The sequence below is a fragment of the Pimephales promelas genome, chromosome 11, assembly GCF_988280905.1.
Source record: "Pimephales promelas chromosome 11, fPimPro1.hap1.1, whole genome shotgun sequence".
NCBI classification, from domain to species: domain Eukaryota; kingdom Metazoa; phylum Chordata; class Actinopteri; order Cypriniformes; family Leuciscidae; genus Pimephales; species Pimephales promelas.
The window spans coordinates 36,548,324-36,570,504 of NC_142779.1; the positions used below are offsets into that span (position 1 = coordinate 36,548,324).

At 45.7% G+C, this 22,181-nt stretch overlaps 1 protein-coding gene across 3 annotated transcripts in view; it reads right to left on the minus strand.

The window, feature by feature from the left end:
- slit1a (slit homolog 1a (Drosophila)) overlaps window positions 1-22,181 on the minus strand; it is an 85,107-nt gene that overhangs the window by 28,872 nt on the left and 34,054 nt on the right. For all 3 annotated transcript variants that reach the window (XM_089117362.1, XM_089117361.1, XM_039690509.2), the window contains 11 exons: window positions 17,525-17,596; window positions 17,375-17,446; window positions 15,164-15,235; window positions 13,860-14,023; window positions 13,036-13,183; window positions 9,334-9,405; window positions 4,426-4,497; window positions 3,073-3,144; window positions 2,835-2,978; window positions 1,201-1,364; window positions 28-51 (listed from right to left, as the gene is read on the minus strand). In XM_089117362.1, coding sequence (XP_088973488.1) covers window positions 28-51; window positions 1,201-1,364; window positions 2,835-2,978; window positions 3,073-3,144; window positions 4,426-4,497; window positions 9,334-9,405; window positions 13,036-13,183; window positions 13,860-14,023; window positions 15,164-15,235; window positions 17,375-17,446; window positions 17,525-17,596 — 1,076 coding nt within the window. The remainder of the gene's footprint in view (window positions 1-27; window positions 52-1,200; window positions 1,365-2,834; window positions 2,979-3,072; window positions 3,145-4,425; window positions 4,498-9,333; window positions 9,406-13,035; window positions 13,184-13,859; window positions 14,024-15,163; window positions 15,236-17,374; window positions 17,447-17,524; window positions 17,597-22,181) is intronic.

The window sequence follows — 22,181 nt, forward strand, 5'->3', positions numbered from 1 at the left end:
TGTACAGTGGACGGGACACACACTCACCCGGGATGACGTACTGCTCTTTGGCTGTGATGGAGACACAATAGGACAAGAATCAGCAATCAGCATCTCACAATACACACACATGATGGGAAATGGATCCCAGCGATGTTGGAAGACAGCAGAGAGTTGCACGTGTTGTTACAGGCTCTTTCTGTGTGTAGTGTGTATGTTTAGCATAAAACGTTAATTTTACTGTGGTACTGCCATATGTTGGGTGACGGGTGTACATAAGACTGACATAACATCTTCATAATCATGACATGACACATGAAGAAGGGTTTGTGCATGTTTATGACAGCTGTCATTAAGTGTCATTCGCTCAATTATGACATTTTTTATTGCAATTATGACAGATGTCTTTGTTATGACACCTTGACATTGTTACACAACCTGTCATAAACATGACATAGCAGATTCTCAAACTTAAGAAACCACCTAGCTTTATGGGTTAACATTACATTAAACTGTCAGGTGGTTGGTTTGACATTGGCTGTCATGAGGCCGTTATAACATTTTAATGACAATTTCAATGTGTACCACTGTAGTTGAGGACATATTCATGACACAGTTATAATGCCTCATGACAGCCAATGTCAAAACCAACGACATGACAGTTTAATGTAATGTTAACCCATAAAGCTAAAGTTTCTTAAGTTTGATCATTAATCTGCTATGTCGTGTTTATGACAGGTTGTGTTGTCTTAGTAATGTCAAGTTGTCATGACAACGACACGAATATGATGTATTGGTTTATGTCAAGGTGTCATAACAAAGACATCTCAAACAATGTCATATTTGCATTAAAAATGTCATAATTGAGCAAATGACACTTAATGACGGCTGTCATAAACATGCATAAACCCTCCTTCATATTCATAACGTGTGTCCTGTCCTGTCATGATTATGAAGGCGTCATGTCCCCTTCAAGTGTTACCAAATGTTGCCATGAAGCTTTCCTGGAGCTCAACAGTAGAGTGCTGGCGCTTGCAACACCAAGGTCATGGGTTCGATTCCCAGGGAAAGCAAGAACTGATAAGAATGTAAATGTGTAGTTTGAAATGCAATGTAAGATAAAAGCCACGTGCATAAATGCAAGATACAGTAGACGTACGCAACGGCATTGAATAAAATAATCAGTGTGTGTGTAGAGTGTGTGTAGTGTGTGTGCTTCACCGGAGCAGCGGAACTTCTTGCTCTTGATCTGGCCGATGCGCTTGTTGGCGAGCCGGCGAGGGCTGGTACAGCGGGCGCCGCTGGTCTCGATGGGGTTCGATCGCAGGTAATCCGCCAGCCACTTCAGGTTACAGTCACAGATGAACGGGTTCTGCGCCAGATGACTGACGACACACACACACATTCACCACACACTGCTGAAAATGCTTCTCGTACTTGTCTTGTTTCCAAATATCAAACAAATCTTAAATCAAGATGCATTTACTACATGAGTAAAATGAAATAAGATATTAACTCTTGTTTTCTGGGGAAATAAATAAAAATTAAGTGAGTTTTTGCTTAAAACAAGCAAAATGATCTGCCAATGGCGTAAGAAAAGTAATCTTGTTTCTGTTTGAATTAATTAAGATTATTTTTAATTAGCCCCATTGGCAGATGATTACAAGATAGTAACTTGAAGCCACGAGATAGTTATAATTATTTTTTTGGACAAAGTGGGAAATGTATTACTGTGTGACAGAAGAACGCATCAGTGTGTGTGTGTTTGGGAAAGCGCCTAAACGAAACCTCACACAAAGCTCAATTTCTGCGATACCAACCTCAAATTTGGAGCTCGATTAGAATAGATATGGCTTCGATTTCAGAGCAAATTATTTTGTAAAATATATGTTTGGTAAAACATATAATCAAGTATAAAATCAAGTTTAATATAATCAAGTTTAGTACAGCACATCTGCTTTACAAACTTAAACTTCTATACTTTAGAAGTACTTTAGAAGCGCTTTCCCTTCTGCAATAATCTGACGGGAGAACTTTAGGCCAACAGTCATCATGACTACATCAACAACACACTCTTTAGCATGCTTTTATGAGAATATAACCACTAAATTTAACTGCATTAGATATCAATAAGCATACGTGTCTTGAGGGCTGGGTATTGACACAAATTTCACAATTCGATTCGATTTCGATTCACAAGCTTGCAATTTGATTCGATTTCGATTCCAATTCGATTTGATTCAATATTGATTATTTGGGATATCAGTTACAATAAATGGCAAACTTTCTCAAGGAAATCAAATCTCTTAACTAATGCTGTAAACTATGGGAGTCTAGTTGTAGCCTATAGACTTCATTAGCCTAATATGAAGGTAATAATGAACTGTTTTGTAGCTATACAAACACTTAAATTACACTTTTATTTATTTTTATAATAAGATTATGTGAAATATAAACATTTAGACATGTTAATACATTTAAACATCAAATATATAAGCAACCCTTGAGCTGCGCCAGAGCGATCTCACGCCACAGCGCCAAAACGTTATTTATGCTTTTGAGTTTCTAAAGAAAATGGACGTAATTTGAAAATTGAGACTTTGTTTCATATCAATAGTAACAAAGGACAAAGATTATTGCGATTTGTTGGATGCGCGCAGCCGCGATACAATGATCCATTCATTCAAAAGAAACAGGATGACTAATCGATTCTTGAGATTTAAGAATCGATATCGGTTCGTAAAAATGAGAATCGATTAATATCGAGAAATCGATATTTATTACCCAGCCCTAGTGTCCTGTATTGATGTGATAAGAGTGCACAGGTGTGTGTGTGTGTGTGTGTGTGTGCTCACAGTGTCTGTATCACGCGCAGCGAGGAGAAGGTGCCCTTGGCCAGCGTCTGGATCTTGTTGTCGTATAAAGAAAGCAGCGAGAGATTCTGCAGGTCCGTGAAGGTGTTTGCACGAAGACAGTGGATCTCGTTTGCATTCAAAAGCCTGAAAACACACGAGGAAGAGAGAGAGAGAGAGTGAGAGAGACGCTGATGAACATCACACACACCAGTGTTCACACACATCACGTGACACTCACAGCAGCTGGAGGGCGTAGAGTCCGTCAAACACTCCTCTGGGAAGATCCGTGATCTTGTTCCCGTACAGAACCCTGAACATCACAGACACAGTCAGCGCTAGACCACCGCGAGCACGTGTCATCATCCGCGCTCAACCCTAACGCTCGAGTACAGCCAACTCAAATTATACAAATTAACTTTTAGAAGTAATTAAAAACCTTTTTTCTTTTGAGTTTCACAAAACGGACACATTCAGTGAGCTGAATTGTTTTGAGTTCTCTGAACTTGTTTCATTTAATTTAGACAAACTTAATTTAGACACTGCAAAGGGAGAGTAAACGCCAAAATGAAGTGTTACGTATATAATATTTTTTTGTGCAAGTGTGAGATTTAGTCGTGTTTAATGTTTAGTCGTGCTCGTTCAGAAGAGTTTCATCATGTGACGAGTGGAGCGTGAGCTTGCTTTGAGAACTGTGTATGTTACATGTTTTAAATTGCTGAACTCATTCATCGAGTGCTATGCTATGCTAATGCTATCAAAGCATTTTGTTACTAATTAGCAAGGTAGCATTTATTTAATTAGCTGGTTAAAGCTAGTCAAGTTTCCATTACTAAAAATATTTAAATTGAGATTACATGATAATCTTAAATTGTGTCTGAATTAGTTTACTCAAATATTTCGAGTTAAGAGCGATTCAAATCTGCAAGTTCTGCTTACTTAAACGTTAAATTTCTTAACTTAAAAAAATGATGTAACTGATTATCTCAAATTATTTGAGTTTTGCCAACTAATTTACAATGCGGTGAAGAGTATTGGAATGCATAAATTATGTATATCAATTTTAACCATTTTATTACAGTTCTTTTCATAGTTACACCCTTTGAAAGGATAATGTTCAAACGTTTTAGAAAATGACCAATTTCAGATGTAACAAGAAATATGCTAATATAATGCATTTCAACTAGAGTCACAATTATTTATGAAAAGACGCATCATAACATATATTAGGTTCTCAAAACTTTATTTATACTTTGTTTTTTTCTGTAATGATTCAGTAAGATGTTCGTCTTATGTTTTTAAATGTTTCTTGTTTCGAAAGTAACATGTCTGAAGAATGATACAATGGAAAGTTCCAAGAAAAAACGTTTTTTAAAACATTTAAAAACTTTTTGAACGTTCAGAGAAATAACGTTTTCATAACTTTATGGTCTGAAATTAATTCAAACAAAAAAGGTGAATTATTTGCATTGCATTTGCGATGAAACTGTAGTAGAGACTGTAGTATATTTTCTTATATTGTTAACATACATCTGAGTGTACACACATGGGTCACATACACACACATACAGTACACACTCACACACACACTCACAGTGAGTTCAGCGAGCGCAGACCCAGGAAGGCGTCGGGAGCGATCTCCGAGATCTGGTTGTTGCTGAGATCTCTGCAGAAAGAAACAGAAACACAGGTGAGGAACACGCGGGTCAGATGAGGAACACGCGGGTCAGATGAGGAACACGCGGGTCAGATGAGGAACACGCGGGTCAGATGAGGAACACGCGGGTCAGATGAGGAACACACGGGTCAGGTGAGGAACACGCGGGTCAGATGAGGAACACACGGGTCAGGTGAGGAACACGCGGGTCAGGTGAGGAACACACGGGTCAGGTGAGGAACACACGGGTCAGATGAGGAACACACGGGTCAGGTGAGGAACACACGGGTCAGATGAGGAACACGCGGGTCAGGTGAGGAACACACGGGTCAGATGAGGAACACACGGGTCAGGTGAGGAACACACGGGTCAGGTGAGGAACACACGGGTCAGATGAGGAACACGCGGGTCAGATGAGGAACACACGGGTCAGATGAGGAACACACGGGTCAGGTGAGGAACACACGGGTCAGGTGAGGAACACACGGGTCAGATGAGGAACACACGGGTCAGATGAGGAACACACGGGTCAGATGAGGAACACGCGGGTCAGATGAGGAACACGCGGGTCAGGTGAGGAACACACGGGTCAGGTGAGGAACACACGGGTCAGGTGAGGAACACACGGGTCAGATGAGGAACACGCGGGTCAGGTGAGGAACACGCGGGTCAGATGAGGAACACACGGGTCAGGTGAGGAACACGCGGGTCAGGTGAGGAACACACGGGTCAGGTGAGGAACACACGGGTCAGATGAGGAACACACGGGTCAGGTGAGGAACACACGGGTCAGATGAGGAACACACGGGTCAGGTGAGGAACACGCGGGTCAGGTGAGGAACACACGGGTCAGATGAGGAACACGCGGGTCAGGTGAGGAACACGCGGGTCAGGTGAGGAACACACGGGTCAGATGAGGAACACGCGGGTCAGATGAGGAACACACGGGTCAGGTGAGGAACACACGGGTCAGGTGAGGAACACACGGGTCAGATGAGGAACACACGGGTCAGGTGAGGAACACACGGGTCAGATGAGGAACACACGGGTCAGGTGAGGAACACACGGGTCAGATGAGGAACACACGGGTCAGGTGAGGAACACGCGGGTCAGATGAGGAACACACGGGTCAGATGAGGAGCACGCGGGTCAGATGAGGAACACGCGGGTCAGATGAGGAACACACGGGTCAGATGAGGAACACACGGGTCAGGTGAGGAACACACGGGTCAGATGAGGAACACACGGGTCAGGTGAGGAACACGCGGGTCAGGTGAGGAACACACGGGTCAGGTGAGGAACACACGGGTCAGATGAGGAACACACGGGTCAGGTGAGGAACACACGGGTCAGATGAGGAACACACGGGTCAGGTGAGGAACACGCGGGTCAGGTGAGGAACACACGGGTCAGATGAGGAACACGCGGGTCAGGTGAGGAACACGCGGGTCAGGTGAGGAACACACGGGTCAGATGAGGAACACGCGGGTCAGATGAGGAACACACGGGTCAGGTGAGGAACACACGGGTCAGGTGAGGAACACACGGGTCAGATGAGGAACACGCGGGTCAGGTGAGGAACACGCGGGTCAGATGAGGAACACGCGGGTCAGGTGAGGAACACGCGGGTCAGATGAGGAACACGCGGGTCAGATGAGGAACACACGGGTCAGATGAGGAACACGCGGGTCAGGTGAGGAACACGCGGGTCAGGTGAGGAACACGCGGGTCAGATGAGGAACACACGGGTCAGATGAGGAACACGCGGGTCAGGTGAGGAACACGCGGGTCAGATGAGGAACACGCGGGTCAGATGAGGAACACACGGGTCAGATGAGGAACACGCGGGTCAGGTGAGGAACACGCGGGTCAGGTGAGGAACACGCGGGTCAGATGAGGAACACACGGGTCAGATGAGGAACACGCGGGTCAGATGAGGAACACGCGGGTCAGATGAGGAACACACGGGTCAGATGAGGAACACGCGGGTCAGATGAGGAACACGCGGGTCAGGTGAGGAACACGCGGGTCAGATGAGGAGCACACGGGTCAGATGAGGAACACGCGGGTCAGATGAGGAACACGCGGGTCAGATGTGGAACACGCGGGTCAGATGAGGAACACGCGGGTCAGATGAGGAACATGCGGGTCAGATGAGGAACACGCGGGTCAGGTGAGGAACACGCGGGTCAGATGAGGAACACGCGGGTCAGATGAGGAACACACGGGTCAGATGAGGAACACACGGGTCAGATGAGGAACACACGGGTCAGGTGAGGAACACACGGGTCAGATGAGGAACACACGGGTCAGGTGAGGAACACGCGGGTCAGGTGAGGAACACACGGGTCAGGTGAGGAACACACGGGTCAGATGAGGAACACACGGGTCAGGTGAGGAACACACGGGTCAGATGAGGAACACACGGGTCAGGTGAGGAACACGCGGGTCAGGTGAGGAACACACGGGTCAGATGAGGAACACGCGGGTCAGGTGAGGAACACGCGGGTCAGATGAGGAACACACGGGTCAGGTGAGGAACACACGGGTCAGGTGAGGAACACACGGGTCAGATGAGGAACACACGGGTCAGGTGAGGAACACACGGGTCAGATGAGGAACACACGGGTCAGGTGAGGAACACACGGGTCAGATGAGGAACACGCGGGTCAGGTGAGGAACACGCGGGTCAGATGAGGAACACGCGGGTCAGATGAGGAACACACGGGTCAGGTGAGGAACACACGGGTCAGATGAGGAACACACGGGTCAGATGAGGAACACACGGGTCAGATGAGGAACACACGGGTCAGATGAGGAACACACGGGTCAGATGAGGAACACGCGGGTCAGATGAGGAACACACGGGTCAGGTGAGGAACACACGGGTCAGATGAGGAACACACGGGTCAGATGAGGAACACACGGGTCAGATGAGGAACACGCGGGTCAGGTGAGGAACACGCGGGTCAGATGAGGAACACACGGGTCAGATGAGGAACACGCGGGTCAGGTGAGGAACACGCGGGTCAGGTGAGGAACACACGGGTCAGATGAGGAACACGCGGGTCAGATGAGGAGCACACGGGTCAGATGAGGAACACGCGGGTCAGATGAGGAACACGCGGGTCAGATGAGGAACACGCGGGTCAGATGAGGAACACGCGGGTCAGATGAGGAACACGCGGGTCAGATGAGGAACACGCGGGTCAGGTGAGGAACACGCGGGTCAGATGAGGAACACGCGGGTCAGGTGAGGAACACGCGGGTCAGATGAGGAACATGCGGGTCAGGTGAGGAACACACGGGTCAGATGAGGAACACGCGCGTCAGATGAGGAACATGCGGGTCAGATGAGGAACACGCGGGTCAGGTGAGGAACACGCGGGTCAGATGAGGAACACGCGGGTCAGATGAGGAACATGCGGGTCAGATGAGGAACACGCGGGTCAGATGAGGAACACGCGGGTCAGATGAGGAACATGCGGGTCAGATGAGGAACACGCGGGTCAGATGAGGAACACGCGGGTCAGATGAGGAACACGCGGGTCAGGTGAGGAACACGCGGGTCAGGTGAGGAACACGCGGGTCAGGTGAGGAACACGCGGGTCAGGTGAGGAACACGCGGGTCAGATGAGGAACACGCGGGTCAGGTGAGGAACACGCGGGTCAGATGAGGAACACGCGGGTCAGGTGAGGAACACGCGGGTCAGATAAGGAAGTGTCCCGCTGAGTCTGCGGTTCTGGCTCAGTCGGTGTGTACACCAGCAGGTCTGAGCCTCAGCAGCTGCGGTGATGAGCATTAGTGAACGCCAGCATTACAGGCCATGGAGAAGACTTTAATAAGCCTGAGGTCTAACCATCAAACCACACTCCGGCTCAGCCAGAGAGAGAGAGAGAGAGAGAGAGAGAGAGAGAGAGAGAGAGAGAGAGAGCTCCTGACACAAGTGGATCTGCAGAGCGCCAGCTCAGCTCAGCGCACGTCTACTCATAAAACACACACTGTTTCAAAGCAGCTTCACAGTAATACACTGGGAAATAACAGAATCAATCCAAACTTTGTCAAATATGAGACAAATTCATATTCAGCAAAAAAAGCAGCTCATGATGCCGAACAAACAGGATGTTTCAGAATAAACAAGTTCTTAATATCAAATGAATATACACTGATATTATCCTCATGCCAGAGTATGTTCTCTTAGGAAGTTATATGGGTCAGCAACATTATTAATACTGAATCCATTAAGAGTTTTTAATCTAAACTTATTATAGGTTTTTTAATTGCTAATTTAACTTGTTACTCACCATGAAAATAGCCAAGGAAGTTCAAGCACCAATTGACCAACTTATAGTTATCGTAAAATCAAACATCTTGATATATTGTAGGCTACTATTAAATCAGTGCACATCATTATTGTGTTATATTCCTCTCTTCTCGTCTCTGATGATGTGGGCGGGGGAACCTGTCACTCACATGAGATTAGCCAATAGCAAACCACAACCATCCAATCAATTCCCCGCAGACACAATCAAGCCCCGCCCACATTGTTTCGCTCAGATATACGGCACAATAGGGAAGAAAAGACCAACACAACTTCCCTTTCATGACGACTTTAACTAACCACAGAACATACTGTATTACCGCTGTATATCACTGCCATACTGACACACTCATCTTACTTACTTCCCGTTCATACTGTAAAGCTGCTTTGAAACAATATGAATCGTGAAAAGCGCTATATAAATAAACTTGAATTAAATATGAAAGATTGAACTGGACGAATAAGTTACATGTTGCACACATGACGGAAGCGCTGAGTTTTCTCAGCTGTGTTACAAACTCACATTCGGCGCAGTTTCTTATAAGGAGAGAAGGCTCCAGGAGGAATGGACTTGATGCCGTTCTGTTCCAGTCGTCTGCAAAAAGAGAAATAGAGAAACACGCAAGCGTTATTGCAACGTTTACATTTCAATGCATCTGTAATAGGCACTCTCCCACTCCATGTCACCCGCAATCATGTCGTCAGTCTTGAGTTTAGTCTTCACTAATACTGTACTCTCTGCCATCAATATTCTCTCTGGATTCTGTATTGGACATCACACAGCGCAAATGACTTTCTAGCCACTTAAATGCCAACAAGGCATCATAACATCAGGGCACAACTAATGCATCAACTTCTACAAACATGTCATTCAGATATTGTCTTTCCCAGTCATGTTTGTTGGTAAATGAGACCTTTTAGCAGTACTCGCACTTTAAAGCGGGAGTTGGCAGGCACGTAGCAGGGTAAGTCACCTGTAGCATCAGACGAGTTCAGACAGTGTGTGTGCTCTATATACTGCTGGTGATGAGGGCTATGTGTGTGTGCATAAGTGCCAGGGAGGATGATGGGAAAATCAGACCGTGACCTTCCTCCCTTCTCCTGTACGGCGGCTCCCGACTGACAGAGCAGTCCCAGGGGAGGGAGTGGAGAGAGGGAAGATCCAGAGAGGAGATGAAGGACTGCGGGGTCATAGTGTGATCAAGAGCAGTGCCAAGAAGAAAGGCCCACGGGGGAAACCGATGGAGGGAAGGTGGAGCCAGGAGCCTGTCCGACTGAGGTGGAGACCCAGGTGGAGCCGAAGATCTGGGTAGACACCGATGGACTGGAGGGCCGAGGCGGGACCGAATCGGAGATGGCGGACTGGTATCGCTTGTTCTATTCTAATGTTCCAATGCCTGAATCATAATCAAACACTGTTGGTTCGTTGGCCAGAGGACAACTGGGCGACTGAGTCTGGAGGTTTTTTTTCTCCATTCGGTCATTGATGGAGTTCGGTTCCTTGACACTGTTGGCTTTGTCGCCTTTGGCTTTTGGCTTGCTTAGTTGGGGACACTTAATATTCAACAATAAGTTTGATCTGCCTGCATTGACACCATAATATGAGAACTGAACTGAACTGGATGATGATATCACATTATTCTCCAGAGCGGCTATATATATACTGTATATAAATGAACAAAATTAATAATTTTTTACAAAAAAAAGTGACCATCCCTGAACTTACTTAAGATGGACTATGACGCTATTTTCTTCAAGAAACAAACTTTGTTGCATTATTTTCATGTTATCACTGTAAAGCTGCTATGAAACAATCTGTATTGTAAAAGGTTCTATATAAATAAAAGTGACTTGACTTGGTATGGATCCAGTGGGAGTAAGGACAATGGGGGAGCCAGAGGGAAAGAGCCCAGTGGTGCCGAAGGGGTGGAGGAAAGAGGTGTAGCCTGAGGACCGGAAATCCATGGAGTAACCAGGGTGATGACTGACCAAGGTGAAGCCAGAGGGACGAGGGAGCCTGGCGAAGCCTGTAGGATGATGAAGTCAGGTGGAGTCGAATGGTTGGAGAAGCTAGAAGATACTCCCCCCTCCTGACAGAACAGCCCAAGGGAGGGAGTGGAGGGAGGGAAGAGCCAGGGAGGAAATGATGGGAGTGCGTGCCATAGTGCGACCCCGAGCAGCGCCAAGAAGAAGGCCCACGGGAGGAACTGATGGAGGGAAGGTGGAGTCAGCAGCCTGTCCGACTGAGGTGGAGCAGAGGAGCCGAATGTCTGGAGTGACACTAATGGACTTGAGAGCCGAGGCGAAGACAGCAGACCAGGGTTGAGCCAGAGGGAGTAAGGACAATGGTGGAGCCAGAGGGAAAGAAGAGCCCAGTGGAGCTGAGGGGGTGGAGGGAAGAGGTGTAGCCCGAGGACCGGATATCCATGGCACAACCAGGGTGATGACTGACCAAGGTGAAGGCGGAGGGATGAGGGAACCTGGGGGATGATGGACTAGGTGGAGCTGAGGGAGCATTGAGCCAAGGTGGAGCCGATGGGTTGAATGAATGAACGAATGAATGAGGCATTTATATAGCGCCTTCATATGGACTTCTGTACACCCAAAGCGCTTCACAATCATGTCAGGGGATCTCTTCTCAATCCACCACCAGTGTGCAGAAACGGCGCGAGTGCGCTAACCACACACCAGCAATAGGTGGAGGACAGAGAGTGACAGAGCCAATTCAGTGGATGAGGATTATCTCATCCATTGAATGAGTGAATAAATGGGGGTTCAGAGGCTAGAGGTGTAGCTGAGGGGTCCACACACCAAGCGGAGCTGACGACTGCGTAACCCAAGGCGAATCCGAGCAGGGCTGTGTTTGGCAGTGGAGGAGGGAGAGGGAGGTGGGATCGTCCGTGAACAAGGAGACTTGGGGCTGGGGTTGACCAGGGATAACTTAAATGACTTGGAACTGGGCAGAACCAATGGCAGTGAAGATGACTTGGGGCTGAACGGGACCAATGGTGGAGAAAGGGCTCAAAGTGAACTCAGAGTTCAGGGGCGTGAGGGTGAAAGGAACTCCCCTTAACTATGTGCAACTCCCCCAGCACTGGTCAGACTGGGCAGGCTTTGGCTCTGGGTCAGTGCTGGGTGGGTCTGGGTCTCGTAGCAACAAGGCACATGTTTCTGCCTTAACATATCCATCTTATTTCGCAACACAAATGTAAGCTGTTTATCTGTGTTTTTAACATTAAAATATTATGGTAAAAATGCCAGTTTGCAATATAAAGCAGCATAACAAACTGTTTTGGACATCTAAGCGAATGACACACGACTTTCGCTGTGTTTAAATTAAATGAGTAATTTTAGTGTATAAATCCTGGATACAGTAATCCTTCCAAAAATAAATGTCTCATGAGTGTATGATTTCTGTGGCCTGGCTGTAACGATCTGTTCATGGCAATGCAGTCATTCTGTTGTGGCAGAACCTTCGAGAACACGTTAAAGGTGCGACGCGCTCGTCTTTTCGTCTGGTTTTGGATGTCATTAGTGTCTGTGCCGGCTGGTTGTGTTTTTAAGGGTCTGTTTTAATGGCACACCCTGCGGCTTCAGTCCACAGTTCTGTGAAGAAAGCAGTTGTTTTCAGTCTAAACAGCCTCATTTAAAACAGGAAAGTCATTTGTCAGGGTCATTTGGAGCCTTCAGAGCCAGAGGCACTAACAGCTCGACTTAAACACTAGCAGAATTTCCCTTCTCTTCAAACGCAGGAAATATAGAAACACAATTTACATTCTTTGGATTGCAGTGATTCCAGATAGCACATTCCTGTGGTCTGTTCAGTCTCTGTCCAAATACATCTGTCGTAGATCATGTGAGACTGCAACACTGCACTGCGAAAATCATGTTCTTTCTCAGCGTTTCCAGTAAATTGTAAACTGGCACCAGTATGAATATCTAAACATTATAAAATTGGCCCATTGGAAGATTTTTGTTCTAGTTTTAACTTCATTTTGAAACATTTTTCAGAAAACAAGATGTTGAGTAATTATAATCTTGCCTCTCAAGTAAATGTATCTTGCTTTAAGAATGTGTAAATGTAAGACAAACCTACATTTAAACTGATGCATTTTATCCAAAGTGACTTGCATTGCAAGTGTGTTTTCACAGTTCCCTGGGAATTGAACCCTTAACCTTGGCGTTGCTTGCGTCGTGCTCGACTGTTTGCGCTTCAGGAACTTACATCTCCGTCATGCTGTCGGGCAGGTTAGCCGGGATCGCCGTCAGTCCTTTCCCTCGGCAGTCCACGATGTTATTAGTGCAGGTGCAGACGGCCGGACACGAGCCCGTGGCCAAACTACACGACTGGCCCACCGCGCTCTCAGACTGACCTGAGGACAGGCCAAACCAACCAGAACAGGTGGTGAGTAATGGAAATTAACTGTGCAGAAGGCAGTCAGGAACAGCACTAAATTAGGTTTCAGTATTCGAACAATGAAAGAACTAACATTCACTAAAACATCATCGATATACAAAGTTATATCTGTTGACCTCAGTGTCCTTAACAACTATGTACTGACATAAATATAATTCTGCTGATACGGGTACGGTTAGGATAGGTTTGAGAGGTCAACACGGTATTTATAGATGTTATGTACAGAAATGAATTACAGCTGTAATGACAGCAGGTATTTTTTTAAATGTAAGTATAACATAAAAACAATGTATGTAGACAATAAGTGCGCTGTATCCAAAGATTCATTTAAATGTTCGTACATACTTCAGTACTTAAAGACACCTAATTTAAGTGGGACTGCGTTAGTTAATGGACCTCAGCTATCATGAACTGCTGTACTTTATATTAACAAAGATCAATACATACTGTAATAAATCCATTTATTGATAACTAATGCATTAACCAGTGCTAAATAACTGGACCTTAAGGCCCCGATATACTTCAGAGTGAAACTGAAGAGCGAACTGAAAATCAGGCCAAGTAGTGAGTTATCTTGGTAATATATTAATTCAGATCAGTGAATACAATAGGGGAAGGCAGATTGGTCTTACCTGAACAGCTGAACTCGTGTTTCTGGATCTCGGCTACGTTAATCCCTCGCAGCGGAGCGGGAGAAGTGCACTGGGTGAACAGGCCGATGGTCGGACGCTCACGCAACCACTGCGACAACCAGGCCAGATTGCAGTCACAGTTCAGGTTGTTGGAATGTAAACGGCTGAAGGAGGAAACATGCAGAAGTCATTACGGCATGATCTGGAGGAAACGAACATCTGTTGCGGCTCCTCTCTTCCCAGTCTGACAGTAACGCTCTGTTCACTTCCTGTCTCTATGAAGCCCCTCCTCTTGAAAAGCACACTGTGTTCTGATTGGTCGGCTGGAGCAGTGTGTTGTGATTGGTCAGTGCTTAGAGTGTGTTTGGGAAATGTCCCGTCCCTTTCCATAACCGCCAGTTTAACACACTACTAACTAACTCAACAAGGCCCCGCCCCTTTATTCTGCGTACGAATTATTATAATGAGGAATATTTTGACGTGTTCCCGGAAGAAACTCGAGACTACAATGGAGGCGTTTCAGGAGTTCAGAAACACTGACACTGAACTGGAGCTTCTCATGATCACACAGCAACATCCCACACTGAAGAAAGCATAAAAAAACAGCAGAATTTGTCTCATATTTGATGAAGTTTATATTATTGATCATTAATTCCCTGTTTATTACTGTGAGGTTGCTTTAGAATATTAAAGTGATTGACTTGATTTGGCCAATACACACTATCTTTAACTCTATTATCTGATTAGTAGGGTCTTTTTCTGCGAGGTAAAGCAAGAGCGTGTGCTGCGAGATGACGGGACACAAGCTTCAGAATGAACTACAAAAAAGTTCTGTTTTACTGCTGCAAACGGATCAAATTATTAAACAGGGAGCGTACAAACTGACTGCAGTCACGTGGATCTGGCTTTCACTCTCTGAAACCTCTAAAACTTTAATCATGCTCTTTACATTCTTTAATGGAAACCTGTAATGTCAGTTTCAAACCATAAATCTGTAACCGTATAAAAGAAATAAATAAATAAACCAGAACATCATGAGAAAGAAAATCCATGTGGTAAACCGGTTGAGAAATTCCACAGAAATACCAGAATATACATTTCATAAAAACAGTGTGTGGGGTGTTTATTTCTGGGGGAATTTGCTGTATGTGTGTGAATTACGGACTGTGGCTTCTGGCCGAGTCATGTGGCCTGAGCAGTCCCACCAAAACTGCATGGAATGACACTGTGTGTGCGGGTGTGTGTGCAAGTGTGTGTGTGTGCATGCATGGTTTGTGTTTTCTGTGCATGTGTGTGTTACTCACAAGGTCCTGAGCTTGGGCATGTGGTTGAAGCTCGACACTGGAATGCCGCTGATGTTGTTGTTGTTCAGTGTTCTGCAAAATATCAAGACAATTAAACCCCCTGGTGCTCCTCATTTAGGCTCTCACTCACTCATACTCCGGTCAAAAGTGGCCAAACACATGTCACCTTTTAGTGTAACATTTTATTTTCTTTCTTTTCAGTAAAAATCAATTAAATAAAAATATTTGAATGTGCAATTTTTTTTTGGATGAATATTTTTATTTGACAGCCCTAGTGAGGACCATGGTGGAACCGGAGGAAAGGAGGAGCCCGGAGGGGCCCGAGAAGTGAACGGTGGAGGTGCAGAAGCTGACTCTGAGGTACGAGGTGGAGCCAGAGAGACAGAGGACCAAGGTGGAGCCGGAGTGATGAGGGAGCCGGCAAAGCCTTAGGAATGGCAGTCCATATTGGAGCCAGAGGAGCGTTGAGTCTGGGGCTCGGTGGCTTAAGGTGGAGCCAGAGAGACAGAGGACCAAGGTGGAGCCGGAGGGATGAGGGAGCTGGCGAAGCCTTAGGAATGGCAGCCTATAGTGGAGCCAGAGGAGCATTGAGTCCAGGGCTTGGAGGCTTGAGGTGGAGCCAGAGAGACAGAGGACCAAGGTGGAGCCAGAGGGATGAGGGAGCTGGCAAAGCCTTAGGGATGGCAGCCCATAGTGGAGCTGGAGGAGCGTTGAGTCCAGGGCTTGGAGGCTTGAGGTGGAGCCAGAGAGGCAGAGGACTAAGGTGAAGCCAGAGGGATGAGGGAGCCTGCCAAACCTTAGGGATGGCAGCCCATAGTGGAGCCAGAGGAGCGTTGAGTCTGGGGCTCAGAGGCTTGAGGTGGAGCCAGAGGGACAGAGGACCAAGGTGGAGCTGGAGGGATGGGGGAGCCTGCCAAACCTTAGGGATGGCAGTCCATATTGGAGTCAGAGGAGCATTGAGTCCGGGGCTCGGAGGCTTGAGGTGCAGCCAGAGAGACAGAGGACCAAGGTGGAGCTGGAGGGATGGGGGAGCCGGCAAAGCCTTAGGGATGGCAGTCCATAATGGAGTCAGAGGAGCATTGAGTCCGGGGCTCGGAGGCTTGAGGTGGAGCCAGAGAGACAGAGGACCAAGGTGGAGCTGGAGGGATGGGGGAGCCGGTGAAGCCTTAGGGATGGCAGCCCATAGTGGAGCCGGAGGAGCATTGAGTCCGGGGCTCGGAGGCTTGAGGTGCAGACAGAGAGACAGAGGACTAAGGTGGAGCTGGAGGGATGGGGGAGCCGGCGAAGCCTTAGGGATGGCAGTCCATAATGGAGCCGGAGGAGCATTGAGTCCGGGGCTCGGAGGCTTGAGGTGAAGCCAGAGAGACAGAGGACCAAGGTGGAGCTGGAGGGATGGGGGAGCCAGTGAAGCCTTAGGGATGGCAGTCCATAATGGAGTCAGAGGAGTCCGGGGCTCGGAGGCTTGAGGTGGATCCGGAGAGACAGAGGACCAAGGTGGAGCTGGAGGGATGGGGGAGCCGGCGAAGCCGTAGGGATGGCAGTCCATAATGGAGCCGGAGGAGCGTTGAGTCCGGGGCTCAGAGGCTTCCCATGGACTGAGGGATTCACGTGTCCTCAATGACCTCAACAGACTACAGTTAATCAGCCTCCGGCTCTGTTGTCATGCCGACTCGGGCTCAGAGTCAGCAGTTCCATGGGTGACCTCTGGCTGACCGCTGGCTGGACTCTGGGGCTGGAGCAGTCTTCCTCAACAGGGCAGAAGGTGAATGGTGAGATATTGCATGCCTCTGTGGTAGAATATACACAGCTAGCCGTCAGGGTAGTGAATAAGGCATGCCAGGTTGAGGAAGTTCCTCATGTGGTCCTCGAGGGAGCGACCCCCAGCTCCAGCCGTAAAAAATCCCTTTTTATGTCTCTCATTATGTAAGGAGTTGGCTGTGTTGACAATCCAAAGATGATGCGTGACACAGAATGAACGAATAATTGTAATAGTTTTTCTGAACATGAAGAGAACACTACACATGCACAACGTAACATTAACACAAGACAGAATACAAGATTACGTCACATTTCCACACAGCATCACACAGATTAATCCTGGATGGTAAAGACTCGCTCTTGTTCGTGCCATAGATTCTGTTCAGCTTCTAATCAGTCTTTAGTTAATGAGATGCAGTCGGCATGTTTAACGGTGTATGTTTTTATACTCACAGAACTTCGACTCCACGTAACGCACGGAAAGCGCCGTCCTCGATGCAGCTGATGTGATTCTTGTCTAACTGACTGTTAAAACAGAAGGAAATGCTGTTTAGGACATGCTGGAGTCTGATCTGCTGTTCTGTGTCGTGTCGTGAGTCTCACAGGTTCTTGATGTCCGTCGCTCCTCTGAACGCCTTTCGGGGAATCGCCTGGATGAAGTTCTCACTCAAGTCTCTGTAAAAAGACAAAAATGTAGGATTAACTAGATGAGAAGAGTTTGATGTTGGCTTATTTGAAAGTTTGAAATAAAGTTGTAAACACTTTTGTTAACATGAAGAAGCAGCTTAAACAGTAGATCCGTATGTTGCCGTTGTCAAGCGAACATAACTACCTTACATAACACACATACATAATGGCATTTCATACACGACACGCAGCAGTCAGTGCACTTGAGTTAACCGTTTCTAAATTTACGTCTCAAAATGTTCATGAGAGACTTATAATTAATGCATCAATGGAATATGGAGATTACCCATTATCCACGCACGCTCTGTTCTGACATCAGGTGTTCAAATGAATGATTTATAGAAGGCTATCTTTACTCATTGTTCGTTGAACATTTTGCCAGTTAGTGACGATCAATGTAAGAACTCCCCAAATGCCCTGCAAGCCTGGGCAGATCGTACACACTTGGTGCCAATACAGCGGCTTTGGGGAAATGCAGCTTTATATATATATATATGCCCAGTATGCAAAAAAACATAGCACCTACTGTACACTAAATAAAACCCTAAACACACCGATAGTGTAATCAAAAGCATTTCCTGAAGCAACCATGCCATTTTACTTTGCTTCTATGAGTCTCTGAGCTCTTGTATGGTGATCGTGCCATAAGTGCAGTGCTGTACCAGCTGACAAGGTTCTACATCAGAAAAGCCAGACTAGTGAAGATGCAAATGCCATAAAGTATTATCTTACAAATCATGCACTATTGTAAAAGTCTTTTGAGCTCAGATAGTATTGAGCTCTATATCTCCTCCTGCAATCATAATGGACGTCCTTCCCATTCTATGCATGATTGAGCGCCCCCAAGTTGTGTTTTACGGTAACTTCAGAAGCTCCAAACACGTGAGCAAAAGCGCCAATCTCATTGGTCGGATAGTTTTTGACGTGGCGCGTCAAACTAAAACAACAAGGCGTTTTTAAAAAAAATGACGCTTTTACGCATGCCGTTTTACGCATCGGTGTGCACACTCACATTGGCGCCCTATTGTTTAGTCACAAGGCGTTATACGACGGCGAAATTCGTCCCGGTGTGAACAGGCCTTAACACCCCTGTAAAACGAGCCTGAGTGTAACAACATACAAGACTTTGCAAAGAATGACTGAAAACACAGGGCTTCAATAGACAAGAGTAAACGGGATAATAACACACAGGTGGAAGTAATCAGAACATGATGAGTTCAGGCAATGGATTATGGGAAATGCAGTCCATGATGTGATAAAGCAGGTCAAAGGAGCGCCCTCTGGTGGAGATCATGGGCACTCAACGCGACACACGTTTTCAAGAATATAAAGGTGACGCGTTTTTATTTTCCAAGGAAAAAACTTTAAATATGTGTCATATTGGTGATTAAAGATGAGTTTTAAGTTATAAAATTATTGACTAAAGGGGGACTTTAACTAAAGAAAACTGCAGATATCTTTTGCGTAAGATGTTTTCCGTTCGCATGGAAAGAGCCGCCAGCGTTCTCCTGCTGTGCCACAACTCATGAAGACATGCAGTCGTGTGGGTTTGAAGTGACACGAGGGCCAGTTAATGATGTTTGTGGAAGACATAAAACCGCAGCAAAGATAATCAGCCTGAGAAATAAGAAGAGCACCAGTCTCTGTGTTTGAGACGATCAGGAACACGAGGCGTTTCTCCACATCCACGTCGTAGCAGGACACATCCCAAATCCTGTTTAATGCTTTAAAGTGATCGCCTGCCGAGCACAAAGCTCTCTGGGTAATCTGAGCGGATTACACGCTTGTGTTTAACAGGCTAATTGCAAATCTCTAAACAGAGTAATGAGAGGAAACTCTCTCTCAGCTGTTCACTGAGCTTCTTCTGGCTGTACATTAAGGGTTGTGTGTGTGTGTGTGTGTGAGCGATTAAAGCAGGCAGAACTAATGAGTGTTTGTCCGAGTGTCTGGCTGTAAACGGATACGGGCCACACAGGATCCAGCAGATTCTTTACTCTCTCGCTCGGCAAACACTTTTACTGTTTTTGAGTCTCTTCTGCTCACAAACGCTGCATATATTTGATCAATACAGTAAAAACAGTGAAATATTATTATAATGTAAATCATCTGTTTTCGATGTGAATATACAGTCAAGTGTCATTTATTCCTGTGATCATTACCGTCACATGATCCTTCAGAAATCACTCTAATATGATGATCTGATGATTATTATCATGAAATCAGTCATATTTGAGTGGAAATTTTCTCATTTTATTTTTCAAGATTCTTTGATGAACAGAAAGTTTTATTTGTCACATGATCTGCATGTCTTTACTGTCTCTTGAATGAGTCATTGATGAATAAAAGGTTTGTTTATTAACGTAACATTTATAACACAAGCCACTGTTTGATTCACAGCGTATTGATCAAATGTCTTTTGTGTCACACGGCAAACCAAATAAATATTACACTGAGTAACGGCTTAATGTAATTGTTTTAAACGAGTTTTCGCCAGAATTCACGCATGTGTGTGTGTGTGTGTGAGAGAGAGAGAGAGAGAGAGTGTGTGAGTGTATCTATATTTATTTATTTAGTCCTCATGCTCTCCTCTCTGCTCCCTAAAGTGTGTCAGAAGAGGGACACACATAACAGCCCACACACACACACACAGTGCGCTCGTCTCTATAGGCCTGCAGTGCACCATGGGTAATGATGCGCTGTATTGCGGTCAGAGGCCAGTGATTGGCTGTTTTTCGGTTCGTAAAGCTTCACAGGCCTTTATCTTCGGAAACACACTCGTTCTTCAGAGAAACACAACCGTGGACGAGTGACACTCACGAGGAGGTCCGGCTTCATGTGAACTGAGAAACACAGTAATGTTGAGTCACACACACACGCGTTTAAGCTGTGCTTGCGCTCACACAGGGTCAGCTCGTCTGCTGCCATATTGATATCTTTAATATTATCTCATATTTTGGCAGCAGGTTTATCAAGCGCTGTCACTTTAAGAGCTGATACACACGTGTGTTTCCTGAGTTTTTGAGTTCACACACTCATCACTTTCACTCAAACCCCAGATCTGAGAAACCGTACACTAATTCCCAGCCTTCGACTCAGTTTTCAATGTCAGAAAATACTTTTTGCAAAACACAACACACACTTCTCTGTAACACACAGATTTCCTTTTTCAAACAACCAATTAAAACACCACAGTAATTCATCACACACACACAACTCGCCGTTTCCACATGATCTGTGTGTATCAGACCGATTGACCGCAGAAATTACTCGATTTAGACTATAACTAAGTATATTGAGAACACGTCACAAGGACACAAATATAATGTTACCCAATATTGTCTTATAACTGTGACTTGGTGGGTTAATAATAAACATGTAATAGACCAATAACACATTTTAATAACTGAAAATACAGACGAGTAAACATGTGAATAAAGGGGCGGGGCCTGGTTGAGTTAGTCAGTAGTGTGTTAAACTGGCGGTTATGGGAAGGGGCGGGGCATTTCCCAAACACACTCAAAGCGCTCGATCACAATACACTTCTCCAGCCGACCAATCAGAGCACAGTGTGCTTTCAGGAGGAGGGGCTTCATAGAGACAGGAAGTGAACAGAGCGTTACTGTCAGACTGGGAAGAGAGGAGCCGCAACAATGGAGAATATGAGGAGAATAATCAACCTGTTCTAGTCGAGCCTGAAACACATCAAGACTTTGAGAAAGGGCAGAACAGGTTCACTTTATTAATATACCATATTTCACATTTTTGATAGTTCACATTACTTGTGTACAACATAAGTCTGTATTTTTATCTAGGCAGAATCGTGAATGTTTGTTCATGGGGATTCATGATCTCACACCACATTTTGTATTTAAACGAACAGTACTTCTTATTAAATGTTAATCATGTGTCCTAGAAGTAATGAAGAAAAAAACAAACCCTATTCTGGCTTTGTCTGAATGATGATGGAATCCTGCACGCGATCATGACTGTATTGTTCCCGCCGCTATAAACGTCACCGTTATCTGGCGTTCAGTGTCTCTCGCTCATGTTGACACACAGCCAAGCAAATAATGTGATGTCGGCCTGAAATACAGCAGCGATTTATTCACGGCCCACAGAAATCTAAAGGTCTCGCCTCTGCGCCCGATTCTGCGGGTGTAATATAAATGTCCCGAGGCTTTGTGAATCAATGATTCCTCACCGTAGGTGCCGCCAGTCAAATTACTGAGGTGAAGGTTGCTAGGAGACCAAGGTACCCAGCTGGAACTGAGTGTGTGTGTGTGTGTGTGTGTGTGTGTGTGTTCAGGAACAATGGAGCAGGAACAGACAGGAGTCAGTATGAGAGAGTCTCTCATGAACACTTTTTTTTTTTTTAGCAATGTTAATGTTTTCCAAACTCCCACAAACCTCATCCTCCCGAATGTGAACAATCAGAGTTAACAAACTATTAAAGACATTTCTGATCATTGAAACTAAGCTAAAATAAAATGTAAATATTACTTGAAAAAAATGTAAAGTAGAAATGCACAAAAATTATTAACAAGAAAAAAATTAAATAAAAATTAAATTACAT